Genomic DNA, 19,251 nt, shown 5'->3' on the forward strand with positions numbered 1-19,251 from the left:
TGGCTGAGTTCCACTATGAAAGAAGGCAATAAAATAACTAAAGAGGTCATTTAAGAAAGTCTCTAAACTGGTCCAAATGTTCAATATAGGGAATTTAAAAAACTTGTTTGGTGAGCATCAGGAAGTACTGGTACATGTGTAACATGTAACTCAATCCAAATAACTGCGCAGCCATAAATTCCACCTTTGTAAACTCTGCTGATGATGAATGTAGCCTGTCATTGAGAATATTCGTTTAACTGTATGTTAATGTCTACTGGTTACTGTGTTTACTGTGGCATTAAAGTGGTAATTGGACTGGCACTTTCCTAATCTCAAAGCATTTTATTACTATCACAGTCACCCATTAATACAAGCACCTTTTTCTATGCCTAAGTCCTTTTAACCTATGATTCACACACATTCATACACTGCCATTCATACACATTCATAGACGGCGGATACATCAGGGGCAACTTGGGGTTTTGAAGAATAGCTCTCAGACTGAAAAGCCAGGGATTGAACCTGGAACCTTCTGATTAGGAAAGAGTAGTGGAAAGTGGTGAATGAGCGTAAGGTAAAGAGTTCTGATTACAAATTCTGTCTATAGCAATACATTTCAATATACACCTGACTCTAAACCACTTCACATAGCAGAACAAATGCCTTACTATGCTTATCTACTTAGTATACTAGTCTACTTATCATTTCTTTTCAGTGTCAGTGTGTGGTAAGACTTGAATTAAGCGGTCAAAGAAGTGCAGGAGACTGATGCTGTCCAGTGTAGCAAGTGATTTATTCACCATTTTGTGACCCAAACAATATTTACAAAGAAACAAATAGGAAACTCAACTCTATAATTAACTCAGTTCAAATAAACATAACTGAACTTAAATCAATGGAAATTAAGGTCAAACTGCACACAGCTACACTGACCTGAACCTTTCTTCTCAAACACCTGAGTTCTTCTGCTTAAATAGTTCACTTAAGATTTCTCCTCTGGACTATTCCATTCGGTAGGTAAGATGAACATATTTATATTCAAACCTCTACTGCTACTCTTTACTGGCAACATAAACTCTGTGGTGTAATCAATACGTATTACAACAATAAATCTATTTCTTCATAAACCCTCTAAAATCAACTTTATTAAATTACAAGAGTTCTTCCCCTCCCGCACTTGGTCTCTTCCTGTGACCTCAGAAGAACCCAGAAGCTATAAAGCAGGAAGTAAAACTACATTTCCTCCTTTTGTTTCTGGAAGACAGGTAGGTAAGGTAAGTTCTAAACAATACAAATTAACAGTTGAAATAAAGAACATGTCAATTTAACAAACTTATAGGAGTTGATTTAAACCAAGATGTTATATTATATAATCTGTAAAAGTGCAAAACATAAACCCGAGATAGTAGACGTTTGCCTATTGCAGATCACATGTGAAATATGGTTAAATCAAAACAAGAATGTTAACTAAGAATATAGACAAGTGGTACTCTCACCCACTTTGTCACACAGTGAAAAAGGAAATACAAAAAAAATGATGAAACATAGGCTGGACCTCAGAAAAGCTCAATTGAGACTGTTCACAGTGATAAGACCCAGCTGTCCACCATTCTGCTTGGTCCCACAGCGTCATCAGTGTGGTGATGCTGTTGAGACTGGTCCCTGAGCAGCTCTGTTCTGTTTTCATGGCATTTAGTCGGTGTCCCTGCCATTAAAAATGAATGGTCATTTTGACTCATTTTGTAACTGCTTATGTAAGCTTCTAATGCGTGTTTTTCTCTCCGGAAGCCTGAATTTACTGCTCCCACACTCTTTCCTCACACGCTCAGTATTGTTTCCATCCTTTCAGAGGATTAATTTTCATTTTCTTTGGTCTTACACTAATTCAAACCATAACCACTGTCATCCTAACCTAACTTTAGTTAGACTTCCCAGAACCTTAATCAAGTCTTCAACTTGCAATCTTAAGGAAAGAACTGTATCAAACTGAAGAGCAACCAAACTGTCTTCAGTTTCATCACTCTTATGTGATCTCATAAAGATGGTTCCACGTGTACACGCTTGGCAGTGCTGTACCAAATGTTAATTGTAAGGAACTCAAGCTTCCCAAACGAATGTATTTACTTCCAAAATGGCTCCACTTACTGGAAAAGAGGAGCTTTGGTTTTTAAGTTTGTTTCAGTAGAGTCTGGCCAAGTCTTTTTTCCAGTGTGCTCTAAATTTACTGTTATTTCAAATGTTTCACCTTCCCCGGGAAATGTGACATTGTTTTTCAAGGGTAACTACAGGCACTGTGCTGAAAAGAAAAATAAAACCATAAGCCAGTGCAGAATAGAAACGTGCTTGTTGACCTGGAAAGTCTCGTCAAACTCTACAATCACCGAACACTGAATTAATTTTCGATGTGGTGACAGTGGTGGTGGTGGAGGCAGTTAATATGCATCATTGATGTTGCCCATAATGATTCTAAGGACTATGACCCTGTCTATTCTGCTGTTAACCACAAGCAGACACCTGTGACTGCTCTCTAGGCCAATAGGCCTTGATTTGCCTGCTTTGAGCCTTTATTTGTTTATTCCCGCAAATGTCACGCATACAGACAAGCTGGTTAAAACAAAGCTTAGAAAGTGAGAGGTGTTCTTTTACATATCGGTCAGTCTATTTGCAACATTTAGGCATGAAATTTGACTATGTGTAAAGTAGTACCCCACTGGCTACAACAGTCTTCCCATGTTTGGAAGGAGAAGCGGAAAGCTTCTTTGGATTCATTGTCGTTGTTTGATGGAGTATTATGCTTGCTGATGTCTATCTCTTCAACACACAAATAGCTCGGCTGGTTTTGACACACACAGGAAATCTGCACATGAGCGATGCTGCTATAATACCAGCATACTTTGTCTTCCTTTACATTGTTTAACAGAAAGTGTAGGTAAATGTTTTGATATAAAGTTTGAATATTTCTCAGTATGTGATCAATCTTAGCAATACTTCAGATATTTCTCTTTCATTATTTTTTTTGTAAAGGGTATCCATGGCATTGATTTGGATGAACTAACTGACAAGCTGCATTATCGGCTTCATTATCTTGTTGCGTTACTAAGCATAAAGTGGAAACATCATACCTAAGGGTATTAATAAACTTCCCCTTTTCAACAATACCATAAAGTCAGCCTTCCATTATTAGTGCTTTAAAAGAATAGATGAACATTTAGAGAAACGGTATTAGTCCCTTTCGTGTTTGAATTAAATTAAGAGTGATATCATTCATACTTTTGTATGGTAACTTTTTACCATACAAAACCCAATCTTTGTTTGTGTTTTTTTTTTTTTTTGCCAACTCTCATGGTGTCAGTAAAGCTCACGACACAATAAACAGGAAGCCATGAAGTCCCTGCCTTACAAAAAACAGTTTTTTCTTTGCACGTAGGATAAATTTGACTTTTAAGCACATTCAAGCACCAGCAGTTATTCATAAATGTCACAGAGTATGCAAGGGTTGGGTGCATATATCCATATGGCACAACAGCAGCAACTTCCTTAACCGTTAATAACTAGTAATTATTTGACACAGGGCTGACATCTAAAAAGTAAAAATGTCAAATATGGCAGCAGATAACCTGGTATAAATGAGAGCATATTTTATAATCTCCAAAGTTTCTGTGGTTGGATAAATTCTTACACATGGTTATAATTTAGTGTTCAGGAAATCAGGAAATTTTAAACTAATAAAACAGTTTTGGCAGCAGAACAAGGGGTCGTTTTCTGCTCATAAATCCTAATTAATCACTTGGATTACTAACTGTATACTTCATGAAAGTACAATTTCTTCACATTCAAGTAAAAAGTGGCTCCTGTAAGCTATTTAAAGGACCAGTTCACTGAAATTACAAAAACAACTGTACAAATATTCCCGTGGAAAGGCCTTCTCTCCATGTACTTGGTTCTGATGGTGTTTCAAAGAAACTTTCTTTTCCATGGATTGTGTTCATTCCACAACCAGAGTAATTCTGCAAACCCTATACTCCATGCCTAACAATGTGTTTGCGATAGACTAGCATACACTGTTACAAGCACTAGGCTTTTGAAATGTCTCCATGTGTGTAGATGAAAATGTAATGTCAACCATAAATGGAGGTGGAAGCAAGCAAACCTGTAATGATAACGGCCTGCCAGCTAAAACAGCTACAAAGTCCTCACTGTTCAGCTACTATCACTAACAGATTACTTTTGTCATAATAATTGAGACAAGTTTGTGTCCAGCAGACTTGAGTTTCAACAACAACAGAACAGTTGTCCAAGGTATGCAGCAGTGCAGCCCTGTCAGCCTGCAGAGCCCAGAGATGAATGAAAAGCATAACAGAAAGAGAACGCTACAACACAGTGAAACCTGGCACTGTGGCAAAACGCACAACAGCTGATTTGGTTTAGTTCTGTGTGACAGGATGCTTCATGTGAAAGCAATCTGTGAAATGTAAGTGTGCCTTTCAAAGTATGCGAGCTGTGCGTTTTCTCTCTGCCAGAGATGCATTGGATCACTCCTCAAGCACTCCCATGCCTGGCCTATTCTTAGCCTGTAGGGCAATCACCCGACTGGAAAAGACTCGCTCCAGAGAAAGAGGGGGTCTTATTTTATCTGTGATGTTGCCCCGAGAGCAACAAGACGTCACCCTCACATGTCAAGATGCTTAGTGGTGCAGCTCGTGCCTCATGGTGGCAGTGATCCAGATGCCTTTGGAGATCTACTAAAGCCGACTTTGACATTTGAGATGATAAGGACACACATACACACTGTCATATCCTCTAACAGCCACTTTAAGATAGTGCCCAGACATGATGTAGTGCTGTGAACCAGCATCTGTGGAGATACATACTGTGGGGTACTGTATCCACTGTCACATCTCTAATGAAAGCTGTTTGTTTAATTCTTTAAAACTAGTATGTAATATTCAAAGAAAGTGTGTGTTTAGATAATTGATAGCAGCTGTTGCAAGGTCAAGCACAGGGCTCACCTGAATCAGAGAATGATTGCAGACTAATAAACTTCTGAGCGGAGCAACTAAAAGAGCTCATGTCAAGCTCGTGTCTCCTCACATCATTAATAATAATTACACATTCATTATATGCTTAATCTCATTGCTGGAATGGTACATTTTGCTCTGGTATTGTGTCACATATATTTACAAGGTACTGTGACGACTTACAGTGCGTATACATTAGAATGCCAGAATTTTAAAGCTTTAAAGCAGGCAGATAGGGGCTTTTCCTGCATCTTTTTTTGTCTGTTGTTAATGTGACACTTGGACCAGAATAGATATTAGTGTGATCATTTGATCTTAATCAGCAGCTAAGTCAAGGCTTTGTGCCAGAGCTTACTTTCACACGACAGACATTAGTCTTTGAAAGCACAGATGAATTTTTAAACAACATTCCTGGCCTTCTTGTTTACAGAGACACGTTCCAATGCCTTTATCTCAATATAGGTTATGTGTCACCAGTGTTGGTCAAGTTACTTGAAAAAAGTAATCAGTAATTAATTACTGATTACTCCCCCCAAAAAGTAATCCCGTTACTTTACTGATTACTTATTTTCAAAAGTAATTAGTTACTTAGTTACTTAGTTACTTTTTAAAAACACGATTTACAACCTGAAGAGGTGATAAAGTGATAGATCTTTCAGCCCAATTCTACTTTTTCTACATAATCCATCATACAAAATGTAATCAAATGGAAAAGTCTCTTTTTTTTAACTTGTTTTATCAGTTTTAATCTTTTAACTTTATGCATCAAGCAAAACATTTAATTATATGCAACATTCTCTGACTTGAATAAATTAGTTTAACATTTAAACCTATTTTCTACACATTCCAGCACATAAAATAAAATATTTTTTGTGTTTTCACTCACTCTTTCAAACAGATGCAAGTAAAACACAGCAGAAAATAAATAAAGTCAAAGACTCAGCGGTCCTTTTGCTCTATTTTCACCTGTAAAGCAGGAGCAGGGTAGGCGGAGGGTTACCCTGGTGTAGGTGTGCTGCGGTCAGTTGAAGAATCCGCGCGAGTGTCTCTGTGAGTTTCCCATCACGTCGTAGCTACTCAGTGCTTGCTCGGAAGTTTAGGGTTTTTTTTCGCTGTAAAAAGAAGTTTTCTTCCCACGCACGATGGACGCTAATGTTTTTGTCACTTTTTATGGAATCAAACTCAAAGTAAGGTCAGTACTTCCACGCTTTAAACGCTGCACGCTCATACTCTCTCCCGCACTCGATATATTATCCATTGTTGATCTGCACACAGCTGCTGTCACCAACGTCGCACTTGCTTACGTCACTGTCATGAGACATTCTCGCAAAAAAAATCACGGTTTTAGTAACGCAGTAACGCAGCGTTCCTATGGGAAAGTAACGGTAATCTAATTACCGATTTTGCAATAGTAATCCCTTACTTTACTCGTTACTTGAAAAAAGTAATCAGATTACAGTAACGCGTTACAAGTAACGCGTTACTGCCCATCTCTGTGTGTCACAGTGTTTTCCTTTGGTAGTCTTGCCAGAAGACAGATGTATAATATTTGCAAATGTATTTGCAAATGTCTGCACCAGACTCTTTGTATTGGACATCATTTGTTTCCTGAAAAAATGCACAGCATGATGGTGGATAGTCAAAGGGTTTTGCAGCAGATCTGCAAATTTGGATGCATTTTGCATCCTTTTTCCTTCTGTAATTTACAGCATTTTTAAATCCCTGATGGTTACTGTGTTTGAAAGCTGTCACTTTGAATAATTACAAGTAATTGGTAACCCACATAATATACCGTGATATCTCTTCCCATAATTAGACAAAACAACATAGTTGTCAAACAATAGCATCCAACAAACAAGCAGTCAGACAGGATTAGTTAAAGCTTGTGTTGAACTGAATGGACAGAAATATGTGCATCCTTTGTTATTCTGTTTAGCTTGAATTTACTAGAACTGAAATGCAGCAGCCAGATTGTACAGGAACTGAGTGAGTGACTGTTTAAGCGGTCAGCGGTTGTGGAAATAGATTTGTGTGTGTTTTTAAAGCTTTAAGTAAGTACTAGTGTCTGGGAATGCAAAGCACATGTGTTGGGCCAACAGTCAGCTGGGTGGTGTGTTGCCCTGATGGTCCTTTCATTTCACGCTATGACGTGAGATGAGCAGAGATGAGGTGATGGATACCAGGGAAATTATGTAATTGTACAGGCTTGCATGATATTGGCATGATTTTTGTTTATTTATTTATTAGAGTGACTCATCTGCCAAAGGCCAGGTGCTGAAAATGACCAAATATCAGTTACTCGGTCTGCATTTCAAACTAGTCATCTAAACCTAATCATTCAAAACCAGCTTGCAGTGCAAATGCCATGCTTCACTTGATTTTATGTACAGTGGCAATTACGTATCTTCTTCTATTTTAATGCATGACACATGTTGATGTTAAATATTTGAAATGTACCATCACTTATTAATGTGCTTACGGAGGCCTATAATCCACTGGAGAATTACAGCATCTTTTAGCTCATTGTTTTGTTGTTACAGGGTTTGTCAGTCTTATTTTATCCCAGGCTGTAGCAGACGGGTCTTTCCAGAAAAAAAAATGTCTGAAGTACTTGTTAAACAAGTTAGCATCAAAAAAGATGAACAGGGCTGCATAGTGAACAGAATATTCAGATACTGTTTGTCCTTAAGTACATGGCAGAGATCAAAGTACTAATATGAGAGCAGCTCCAGAGAACTGTTGCTCAATGAACAGTTTGTGTTTTTCAGACCATTCTCTTTTTAATGTAGAGATGGTTGTGTAGATCATCAGTTTTTGCAATACTCTGACCAGCCTATCTGGCACCATGTTCAGAGACACCTGAGTCATCAGTCTTCCCCATTCTGATGTTTACTTTGACCTCTGGCACGTCATTTTGACGATGTTAACATGACTACATGCAGTGAGTTGTTAGTTGTTAGTGTCAGATATTTGTTTTAATGACTTTTGTAACTAAAAGAGTGGCAAGTGAGTGTTTAATAACTATAATAATTGAAGAATGTTGATGATTTGTGATACTCGTCTTGGGCTCTAGCCTTTACCATGAATGGAATTCCAACCCAAGATTTAGTTCCTATTCCAAAGTACAATTTTCTTTACCAGCACTGCCTTTGACAGCACTGTAGAGCTTTGTCTAAGCTACACTGCCAGTAGTAATATAACCTTCCACAGACACAGGAGTTGTGAATCTAATTAGATGGCTCACTCTCAGTGACGATCAGGGATCCATTAACAGTCAACTCTTTGCCTTTTATTTCCCTGTCTGTCTGCCATACATAACTAAAACCATCGAACTACATTTAAAGTTGTTTCTAGCATGCTCTAAAAAACATATGTGTGTGCTCTGGTTCATTATGTTTAAAAGGTTGCTACAGAAGATCAGCAAGTCTGCTTTATGGAGCAGCCTCTCTTTAGAGGAAGAAAACCCATAAAGTGCAAACTACACAGAGCAGCGGCTTCAAAAGTCACAAAGTCTTCACAGTAAATATGGAGGCAGATAATATTTGTCTCCACAAGGTGCTATACTGCTCCAGAGCTGAGATACTGAGACATTAAAATTTTCTCACCTTAGAAACTGAAGCTGAAATAGGTGTTGATGAGGTTCAGTGTCACATCAGTGTCTTCCAGTAAATAATCAGGGACGTGCTTAAATATCTTGCTTAAGACCACTTTACAGTTTCATCTTGTTTGTCAGTGATTGTGCAGATTAAGTACCTTTATTGGTGCAGCTCAGAGATGAGGTTTATTTTTATGTGTGTAGACTGAGTAAGAAACTGTGTACAAAAGGTGAAACACATTAAAAAAAAGCCTAGTGTGAAGTAAATGGACTGGTTCCTATACAGCGCTTTCCGACGTTATCTGAACACTCAAAGCGCTTTACACAACTTGCCTCATTAACCCAGAGCCTGTACTTCTTTACTTAAGTAAAACTGAAAACATTTTTAACACTAATATCTATACTTAGTTACAGAATGTCTGCACTTTTGCCACCTCTGCGACTAACACCTTGCCTGAGAAGTCTGTATAGAAATATCACTATCTATGCATACTCAAAGGTGCATCGGGAAAAAAAGGTTTTGACTATAAACCTGTAAATTTGCAAATGTGTTCTCAGTGTCTGAGAAGCAGCTATGTACAGTGAGCGTTACGAGACTTGAATCTGATTTCTAGTGTTCTCAGTGGTCAGTTACCCTTCCTGATTTCAACCATATTGCACACAGGGAGCAACCAGATCCATACACATCCTGTTTTTGGTAGTACCTCAATTTTAATGTTCCACAATCAATTCATGTACTGACTATGCATACTCTTTCTCTTCTGTCTCTACTCTCAACAATCAGATTATCAGGGGAAATGCTCATTAAACTGCATGTTTTTACTAATTTTAACCTTTTACTAAAGAACTGGTGGTGAAAGGCTTTTGTTTGTTTGTTTGTTTTTTAACCAATGCTTACCTGTTTTTCCCTTTTGTTTTTTTAATGCTACTCCTTTATAACTATGTCACCTACAGGCCCTTAACAAGAAGGAACACAGAGGCTGCGACAGCCCTGATGCTGACGCATCCTATGTCCTCACTCCTAATACTGAAGAAAAATACAAGAAGATTAATGAAGAGTTTGACAACATGATGAAGACTCATAAAATTGTAAGTTGCGTTGTTTGTTTTTTTTGTTGGTTTTCAACATTTTGTTTAGTGACTGTTCCCACCCCCATTTTCTCTGTAGGGTCATTAATTAAGAACCTTCCAGTCATTTATCCTCCATCCACAGTCTGTGGTGATAATATGTCTGGTCATGCTCACAGACACAAAGATGAAGACAATACAACTGATAAAAGACAATTGCATTTTACCAGTTCATGTATTTCATTTTAATGCTGATTGGCTCTTTTTGTCTCTTGCTGCCTTCTTAGTCCACAGGCCAGCAGCAGCAGCATCAACAGCACTTCATGCATGTAGCACCAGGCAGCATGGCCTACAGTCACAGTGGAGGAGGAGGGGCAACTTCCCAGGCACTAGCTGCAGCCACAGCAGCTTTGGCTGACGGTGGTATCCTCACCTCACCTCACTCGCACCTCCACAGAAACATAAACTCTTCACAAAGACCCCCGAGTGCTGGAAGTGAGTAATATGAACTTTGTGTTGTTCTTTGGTAACTAAACTTACTGTTAAACTGCACACTGAGCCGATGACAATAACTCAGAGGAGACATGAAAATGAATGTGTGCAAGGATGTCCAGATAAGCCTTAGAATTATGAGTAGAAGAGAGACTATGTAGAAAACTATGTATTTTAATTAGACAGTATAGTAGTTTTTAATGGAGATGCAGGAGATGAGCCATGCAAACATTCTGCGCAGGAGGAATTACTGATTTCCATTGTATTTATTTATTTCTTAACATTGATTTGAAGACAGCGCATCTGATAAAAACAACAGTTTGACTGTTATTGTACAGAAAAAGGCCCTGCTGGGGAAAATACATTCGAGCAGATAGAAAGTGAACGATCTAAAGCAATCTTACTTAAAGCTGCAGTCTTATTTAAAATCTTATTAATAAGATAAAAAGATGGATGCATGCAGAGTGGTTCTTAGTGATTGCAGAACATTAAATGCGAGGAAAAACGTAATAACGAATCCTAACGAGTGTGTTGTGTTTATCCTCAGGTGGCCTGCAGGGCAGTTCCGAGCTGGCTCTGCAAAATGGATCTGGACCGACTGGTATGTATCCAACAGGAGTTTAACAAACATGCTCTGACATGTATACTGCATACGCACAAACACAACTCCCTGCATATGGAGCAGTCTTTGCAAGCTTGTTTTGCTTGTGATCCCATGTGAGCAGCTGCATGTGTTAACTGTGTGTGATCTGTTTGAACAAATAGTTATTTGTTTTCTTGATTTTTTTTTTCTAGAGGCCTTAAGGGATTAAAATTAGCCAATAAATTACGAAAGAATGAAATATAAGAAAGAGGTTCCACAGAAATAATCTGATAATTAGTTCATGGCTCCTCTGAGGTTCTGTTAGCGCTTCTTAAAATAGTGGGAGTTGATGTAAGATGGTGATGGATTTGCTATTGGTCAGCTAAGGCCAGTGGATATGGGATGTGTTCTTCCAGGAGCCTGGCTGCACCTCAGTTTCATCCCTCCTGGTTTTTGTTGCTGCTCTTCTGCCCTTATGCTTTGGTCCACAACCCTTTCTACAAACTGTCTTTGCATAATTCCCCTCCTGCCATGGCCGTGCTCTCCTTCTCAGGAACACTGCCATTATGTAATGCCAAGAGAGAGAAAATATGAATTATTCATGATTATCTCCTGTATAATATATAGCTGTACTTTCTCCAGTCCGCATGCAGAACTTGGCTGTGGACATGTTGATTTAATGGATCTAATACATGAGACTGTAATACTCCACTCCATTTTCAAGTGCATTCCAAAGCTCTAAATATTTAAAACTTGTGCTATATGCATGATGCTTTCCATTAACAAAAAAATATCCTTTGCAAAATTCTTACAAAAAGTAGCTAGAATCAGCACTTAAGTGAAAGTTGGAATTGAATTACCATCACTTCTTAACATCCTCCACACGTCTGTATTTAGTGAATGGATTTGGAAAGATCATACCATCAAAATCTCCTCCTCCTCCTCCACCTCATGGGAACAGCATGGTCCCTACCAGCCGCAAGACAGACCTCCGGGTCCTCATCCCCCACTCCAAAGGAATGATGCAAACACTGGTAAGTGTGTTTTCTTTTATATTTATAACCAAAACAAAAAAGCCTTTATAATGAGTAATATTCTTAAAAATGTTACCTAAAGCTTTATGTATTTATTTAGGTCCAATACAGAACAGCAATCAAGCTTGTAACATGTGATGTAGTTTTAGTTTTGACTGGAACTAGGAAGAGTCCTCTAGCTGCTGACAGCTCTATAAAACCATGAACCTTTGATTCCTGATCTGGATTTTATTAAGAATCAGAACAGTACATTGTGTTTTCTAAGCCTGTGGGATCCTGGAGTCAGGCATGAACAGGGTAAATATATGACACAGATTACCACAGAGTGGGCCAACAACTTTTGAGAACAATTGGTTTGACACTATTTGGGGCAGATGGTTGGTGGTTTTACAGATGAAATCATAGTTCCTTTGAAGAATGGACAATACTGGCAAAGCTTGCATGCCTCATTTGACCGACTTCACTGCTACTTCTTTATAGTCCCTACACTCAACAAGATTCAGTCTTATTGTGAACTAACACTCTTTTGATTACATTTAAGGTTCCCGTAATCTCTTTAAAACACACGTGGATGTGCAGAATCTATAGGCAAGGTGCAAAGTTCTGTTTGTGGTCCACTTCTAGTCAGATTTTTTTTTTTGGAAACGCTAGGATTTAACCAGTAGCAGTAGGCTTTAGGTAAAACGTCTGTGTGGAGAGTAAAAGGGGAGTGCCACCTTAGAAAGCCCACTGGCTACGCCAGAAGCTGTGAAAGATCGGCCATTATACTCAGAGGCTGAGTCAACAGACTAGCCTGAAGGGTTTCCAGACTGAAGTTTGTCACACATTTGACTAAATGCATATATATCTCATCATAAAATCTATGACCCAAATTGGCATTCACACTAAATAGCAGCTTAAACTAACACAAAAAAGAATGTAAAAGCTTATTAGTTCAAGTTTTGCCCAAAAGTTTTGGAAAACAACAGCCTGTTCATCTGAAAAGTCCGACAGTTCGACTAAGTTTCCAAGTCATATGTCTCTTTGTGAGGGCAGTGCAAATTCTTTATGGAAGCTCAAGTCTTGTTTAGACTCAGTACCAGTAGAACAGAAATGCAGAAATAATATCAAGTGCGAAAAATTGGGCATAAAAAAGTGCTTTAAAAGCTGCATGGTACACACAGTTACGGTTCTTATATACATGACATCAGAGCACCAGTTCATGGTTGTGTAAGATGACTTGGAAGACTGTAGAAGGAGTCTGTTTTCCTTTCTTAAGATTCCACATTCTGCAGCTGTGCCGGGTCGCTGAAGTTATTGATTTGCCCTTAACTCTCCTACTGTTGCCCTTGCCTCCCACACTGTGCTCAGACATGATGTAACAATTAGTAAACAATGGAAACGGACACTCTTTTCTTTGTATTTTTCTTTTTATGGTGACCGACCAGCTCCATTATTCTACTGGTTGTGGTTTCCAGGGGATTTTTACATATTGCAGAAGGATATGAGTTTCTATTTTCTGCTGTTCTAGAAATTAATGTCGAGGTCTTTTCATAGAAAAAGGAAGAGTTTCACATATGTGCGATATAAGAAAAGAATATCCAGACTATTTAGAAATGAATAGTAAAATAAATCTATATTAAATATAATTTAGATTACAAATTCAGAGCACATTAGAGGTAGCTTTTAAAGTTTTAATAGCGATGTTTAATGTCACTGAAATTCAGAGTGACTAAATTTCTTTTGGAGAAGTGATGAATCAGCAGCCATTCATTCCACATTAAGTAATCATAATTCCTCATCATTCTGTTGATCTTATCTGTTTGTCAATTATCGGTGACTGGGTGACAAATAATTTGTTGTTGTCATGTTTGCAGGAAACAGAATCTGGCAGAGTCTAGTTTTCAGGAACTGTGCTGAATGGGTTTGCAGTCGTTTGAAGCTGGAACACTTATAAAATCCGAACCATGATACGGCTAATGCCTCCACCCTGTTTAAACCAACAGAAGAAGCCACTCATATTTTTCTTTCTGCTTTTCATTCACTCCAGCAAAAGATGTTGTGTTGTGGTCTCACAACTCCTCCTCAGTGTGATCATTTTGAAACTGCCTTTCACTTCCTCCTGTATGCCTGTGTGCACATGTTAGTGTAAGCGGCATGCTTTGTTTAGTGTGTTTTGCACAAACAGGCGAAAACAACAAAGCAAAAACAACTGAGGAGGTCTGCATTTCTTAACAGGATGTCTGTGTCTACTACTCACTACCATGATAGCTTTAACTTGGATTCTGTAGTGCATTATCTGTAGTCCACAAATGCAAGGACACCATAGAAAACACAGGGAATGAGACATGTATGGGTTGGTTAACCCATTGTTTTTATGTTTGCTGAGCAATGAATGACCTGGTTCAGGGTGACGTGATTGAAAGATGAACGAAAAACAACTCCTAAATTCAGTGTGATAAGTTGAGTTCATGAGCCACCTGTTCTGAACTGATAGGCTATTTTAGGACAATGAATAATTAAGAATGAATTACCTGCTGCTATTCAGTTGATATTTCAGTTGTGTGTTTTCTAAAAGCAGACAGCCGAATAAATTGCACTGATATCGCTTTTTGGAAAAGAAGAGGATTTCATGTCATTAAAGGAAACTGACTGATAAATTAGACTATCAAGTCTTGGGTTAAACATAAACATTCAAAAAGTACATTTTTTAAACTAAATGCAGTTTCTGAATAGTTAGTGGATTTCTGTTAGACTTCTGTCTTTACAAAACATTCAGTTTTGTTGAGAAGAATGCAAATCCTTGTTCAATTCATGTGCAACTTCTGCTAGCACTATGGGAAGTGTAGGAAATTCAAAACTATATATTTTGAACTGATTAATGTTTTTTTGTTTGTTTTGTTTTTAAAACAGGGGATGTGAGCTTATACTGACATCTTGTGGTTGAAATGGGGCATTAATAATAATAATAATGGATTGGATTTATATAGCGCTTTTCAAGGCACCCAAAGCGCTTTACAATGCCACTATTCATTCACTCTCACATTCATACACTGGTGGAGGCAAGCTACGGTTGTAGCCACAGCTGCCACAGCATTACAAGTCTAGTTCTAGCGAACACTATAATTGCGATCTAAGCACAAAAAGCAACAAACTAAGAGAAGAGTAACATTTCATGAGTGAACTTAGTGACTTTATGTCTTTGTTTATTATTTGTTTTCAGAATAACCAAAGGATGAGTAGCAGTCAGTCCAGTCAGCCTCTTTCCACACCAGTTGTCTCTATCACCACACCCAGTCTACCCCATCAGAGTCTGGTTTATGCTGGCATCGGCTCGGCCTACAACGGTACAAGTTCTTTTTACTATTCGTGCTGTGTTTCTGTAGTTACCTTAGCTCTGCTGACCTCAATATTTTACAGTATGCCCCCCAAAAAATCAAATAAGAAAACAGTGTACATTGCGGTTTGTTTTAATTGGTTAATGGAATTGCTGAATTAATTAGGTGGTGTTAAATTTCAGCTCTTTTAGACAGTTTATAATGGTATGACCAACTGTATCAGGGCAATTTTTAAAAGAATTTCCTCTATTTTTGTGTGTATTCCATTCATTTAACATAAACACTGTTAGATCTTTAAAATAAAAATAACATAAAGCAACAGCAGCCTGAAAAAATGCAAAATGCTAGATTTAAATGCTACTTGGATGGAAGTGAAAAGGTGAATGTGAAAAAATGAATTGCTCCCTGGGCCTAATAGCTTGCCAAACTGCCAGCTTTAGCAGCAGTAGCTGCAACCACATACTTTTGATATCTAGAGATCAGTGCCTGGCATTCATGGTGGCAATTTGACCCCCTCTTCTATCCAGAAATGCTTTAGTTCAGTCACACTGGAAGGTTTTCAAGCTTATTAAGCAGCTTGAAAAATAATAACTTTTTTGTTTTAGTTTTAGCCTGAATTGTTTCTAATAGTTCTTGATTGTAAGGAATTCCCTGAAAAAATAACAAACCGGAGCTGTGAGATTTCATAACGATATGGGATGGAATACAAGAGTAAAGGCTGCGAATATAGGTAAAATGAAAATGACTCAGGTGTTTGGATGTAAAGGAAAAGCCTTACTAACAACAACAAAAGTCTCCGCGAGTATCCACAAATTGCAGTTAGCATCAACTTCTATCAAACAAGAGATGGGTAATTGTTTCACATGGGGCGTTTTTGCTCATTGTGGTCAAGTGGAACAAAACTACAACCTTAAACCTTGCCAAGGAAAATGAAAAGAAGTCTTATGAACACTGGCAGGACATTCTCTGGTTAAATAAAACCATTTTAGTCTAGATCAGATTTTATACAGTGTGTGTGTGTGTGTGTGTGTGTGTTTGTGTGTGTGTGTGTGTGTGTGTGTGTGTGTGTGTGTGTGTGTGTGTGTGTGTGTGTGTGTGTTGTTTTTTTGTTTTTGTTTTTTTTTATATTGACCTGGCCAGGACTACTACACTGGCTGCACAGTGGTAACTGTGAATCATGGATGTGTGAGTGTGCTAATCCATGGCAACATGAGTGCAAAAGGTCAGCCACTGAGCACTGCCGTTATGGGCTGTGTCTTTCTCCCATATCCCCTTCAACTGAGTATAGCTGGTTTATTCTCCTGCCTTCTATCTCTCTGAAATAAACCAAACCACTGTCCAGGATGAGACAACAAACATCAACAACAACATGGCCACAACTGACCGTGTGCTTAGTTAATACCTTAGGCAGCAGAAACCCGAGAAAGAAGAGGTGCAAGGAGACAAACCATCATGGGAGGATAGGCCCGTGCACGGTTTGCAGCAGATAGAAGGAGTGGCTTACATTCAGAAATCCTACCAGTGTCTGGACAAAGCTGGATTGAAAGACATCACAGAGGCACTAATCATGGCAGCACAGGAACAAGCTCTAAGTACAAGATCCATAGATGCTGTGGTCTACCACACCAGACAAGGCCCCAGGTGCAGACTGTGTAAAGATTCCCCTTAAGACAACCAAGCACATAACAGCCCTGCCTTCTAGCAAGGCAGATGAAATCCCACTGTTAGTTGGAAATTACTTTTTTTCTGGCCTGAAATTTTCTTTAACATTTAAATTTTTTTCAAAGCACTCTATCCAGTCTGTATTCAGTTATATTAATAAAAAAAACACCCTGAAATAGCTAATTAAAGTTAGTTAACTAACTAAAAACACTGTGATCGTTGCCAAATGATGTAGTATTGAAATATTTTTCTAATGCTACACAACAGAGTTCTCTGTGTTGTTGTGTACTATAAGTATTTTCAAACACAATGATTTAATCCAGTCATCAACAAAATACCAACTTTCAAAGCCTCTCAGCTACCTTGTGTCACAAAACTGAGTATAGAGGCCTCCGTGCATGTGGGCAAATACAGGGCTCTAGTGGGTGAGTTCTGGTTTCACTTTTACAAATTTTCAGCACATTACTAAAAGTGAAATAGTTTCAGGTAGCTTAGCAGCTCATAACAAGAATGTAAGAGAAGTTGTGGTGCAGCGTTTATACTGTATTCAAGTGTTGTTAAAAAAGGTAATGTTTGACTTTTTATAGAAGTGTAATGCTTTTTGATCGGCATGATGTGCATGTAGTGTATGAATGTGAGAGTGAATGAATAGTGGTATTGTAAAGCGCTTTGAGGGGTCCCGAAAAACGCTATATAAATGCAGTCCATTATTATTATTATTATTATTATTATTATTATTATTATTATTATTATTAGTCTCTCTCCTTCTGTCTTTGTCAGATTACTCCCTGAACAGTGGAGAGTTATCAGGCTTTAACTCTGCTGCAGGGCCCTCTCTGAGCTCAATGGCAGCATGGGAGCAACAGCAGCTGAGCTCCATGGGGTAAGAGCCTGACACAGTTAAACTGTCTCCCTTCATGATTTACAGATTAAATGTTTAACCATTTCTTTACACTGTTTTTTTTTTTGTGCAGACATACTGTGTTGTTGACATAAAGTTAAAAATTACCTGATCATACAGTGTGCAGTAAACTGAAGTAGCGTGCACAGAGTTGGAGAAATGCAAATATGTATAAATATATACATAGATATAATATATATGATAACAGATTCCATGACATAGATAATTGCCCTAAAATATGTAATAAATAATAATTCTGGTTCAAACATCACACATTTTTGCTTTTGTGTAAGACCATGAAGTTATGTACTTTTGGGTGATGTATGTAATAAAAAGCTATTTTATAAATCAACATATCTGCTATATGTTACGTCTATTAGACACATTTTACCCTAGCTATGAAATCAATCAAATTGTAAGTACAATACTGGCCTCTTAATCTGTGGTAACGTAGATGTTTAAAAGAGCTTTAAACAGAAATGCAGTTATCTCCGCTTTTTACTTTAAATACATTATTATTATTAAATGTACTCAATAGCCACAGTTTTCAGAGAAAACGTTTCTGTTTACAGGCCGATTACAGCCATGTCACCACCAGATGGCATCTTCACTCCAGAGTCACAGCCTCAAATTTTCTCTTCCTCTGTCTGTAGGTCAGGAAGCTCCACTCTCTCCATCAGCACCAATCATAACATCAACATCAAAGCTGAGCCAATCTCTCCACCCCGCGACCACCTCAGCCAGTCTGGGTACATGACCCATCCACATGTTCACCCTCATCTTCACTCCTCTGCCTCCTCATCAGCTCGAGCAGAGATGGGGCGATCCCCTTCTGACAGCGTTGGCTCCTCCTGCAGCTCTCACGAGGGCAGCAGTGACCGGGAAGAGCAGCAGCGACCTGACTTCCACTTGCTCCCTGCGAGTCGGTCAGAGGGCAGGGAGAGTCCGACAGTCAAGCGGATCCGAATGGACAGCTGGGTGACATAGAGCCTGGAGCTACATCGAGAAGCTGCACCAGGGCAAAAAACAGGAAGGACACTGTTGTGCAAATGAAATGTGGTTTTTATTGACGTGTTCTGTTGAATTTTCTTTAATTTTTTTTTTTTTTGCTGTTGTTTTGGTTACTCGGAATTTCTTGAGAAGGGTTGAGCAACATTCGTCTGAGCATTCTTGATTGGATAAAGCTGAAATTACAGTGGTACTTCATTTAATCTTATTTTCTTCTTTTACAAACAATTAAAGCTTTGGAGATTAAATATCTGGGTCCAAATGCAGTACAGTTACAGTAGAGTACAGTTATTTCCATTTGCAGTGCACTGTGGCGCTGGATGGAAGAGAGACAAAGCATAAAATCAAAGTTCATGAGTGGGTAAAGTTACTTGGTGTCAACCAATTCATTTCTAATCTTCTCAGGGTTTAAAACCATTAAATGAGTCCATCGTGAAAGCAATACTCCCTCCACATCATCATTTCTGTTACTCCTCTTTATAAAAACACGTATTTATATCAGCCAAAGCAGTATACTGTTTTCTATGTTGTGTGTGTTTTTATATTGTGCACAAAATTATACAATATTTCATTCAGATTTGAAATCGAAAG

The 19,251-nt window shown here is 38.3% G+C and overlaps 1 protein-coding gene across 1 annotated transcript in view; it reads left to right on the forward strand.

The window, feature by feature from the left end:
* Positions 1-19,251, forward strand: part of LOC146639326 (myocyte-specific enhancer factor 2A-like) — a 46,749-nt gene extending 27,498 nt beyond the window's left edge. Inside the window, exons 4-10 of the mRNA XM_085360399.1 lie at positions 9,550-9,684; positions 9,951-10,158; positions 10,703-10,756; positions 11,636-11,772; positions 14,975-15,098; positions 17,532-17,634; positions 18,306-19,251. Of these exons, the coding sequence (XP_085216525.1) occupies positions 9,550-9,684; positions 9,951-10,158; positions 10,703-10,756; positions 11,636-11,772; positions 14,975-15,098; positions 17,532-17,634; positions 18,306-18,639 (1,095 nt within the window). The 3' untranslated portion in view covers positions 18,640-19,251. The remainder of the gene's footprint in view (positions 1-9,549; positions 9,685-9,950; positions 10,159-10,702; positions 10,757-11,635; positions 11,773-14,974; positions 15,099-17,531; positions 17,635-18,305) is intronic.

This window comes from Diplotaxodon limnothrissa, linkage group LG1 (assembly GCF_057381915.1).
Source record: "Diplotaxodon limnothrissa isolate DT_005_m linkage group LG1, D_limnothrissa_male_GT1.1, whole genome shotgun sequence".
Lineage (NCBI taxonomy): Eukaryota > Metazoa > Chordata > Actinopteri > Cichliformes > Cichlidae > Diplotaxodon > Diplotaxodon limnothrissa.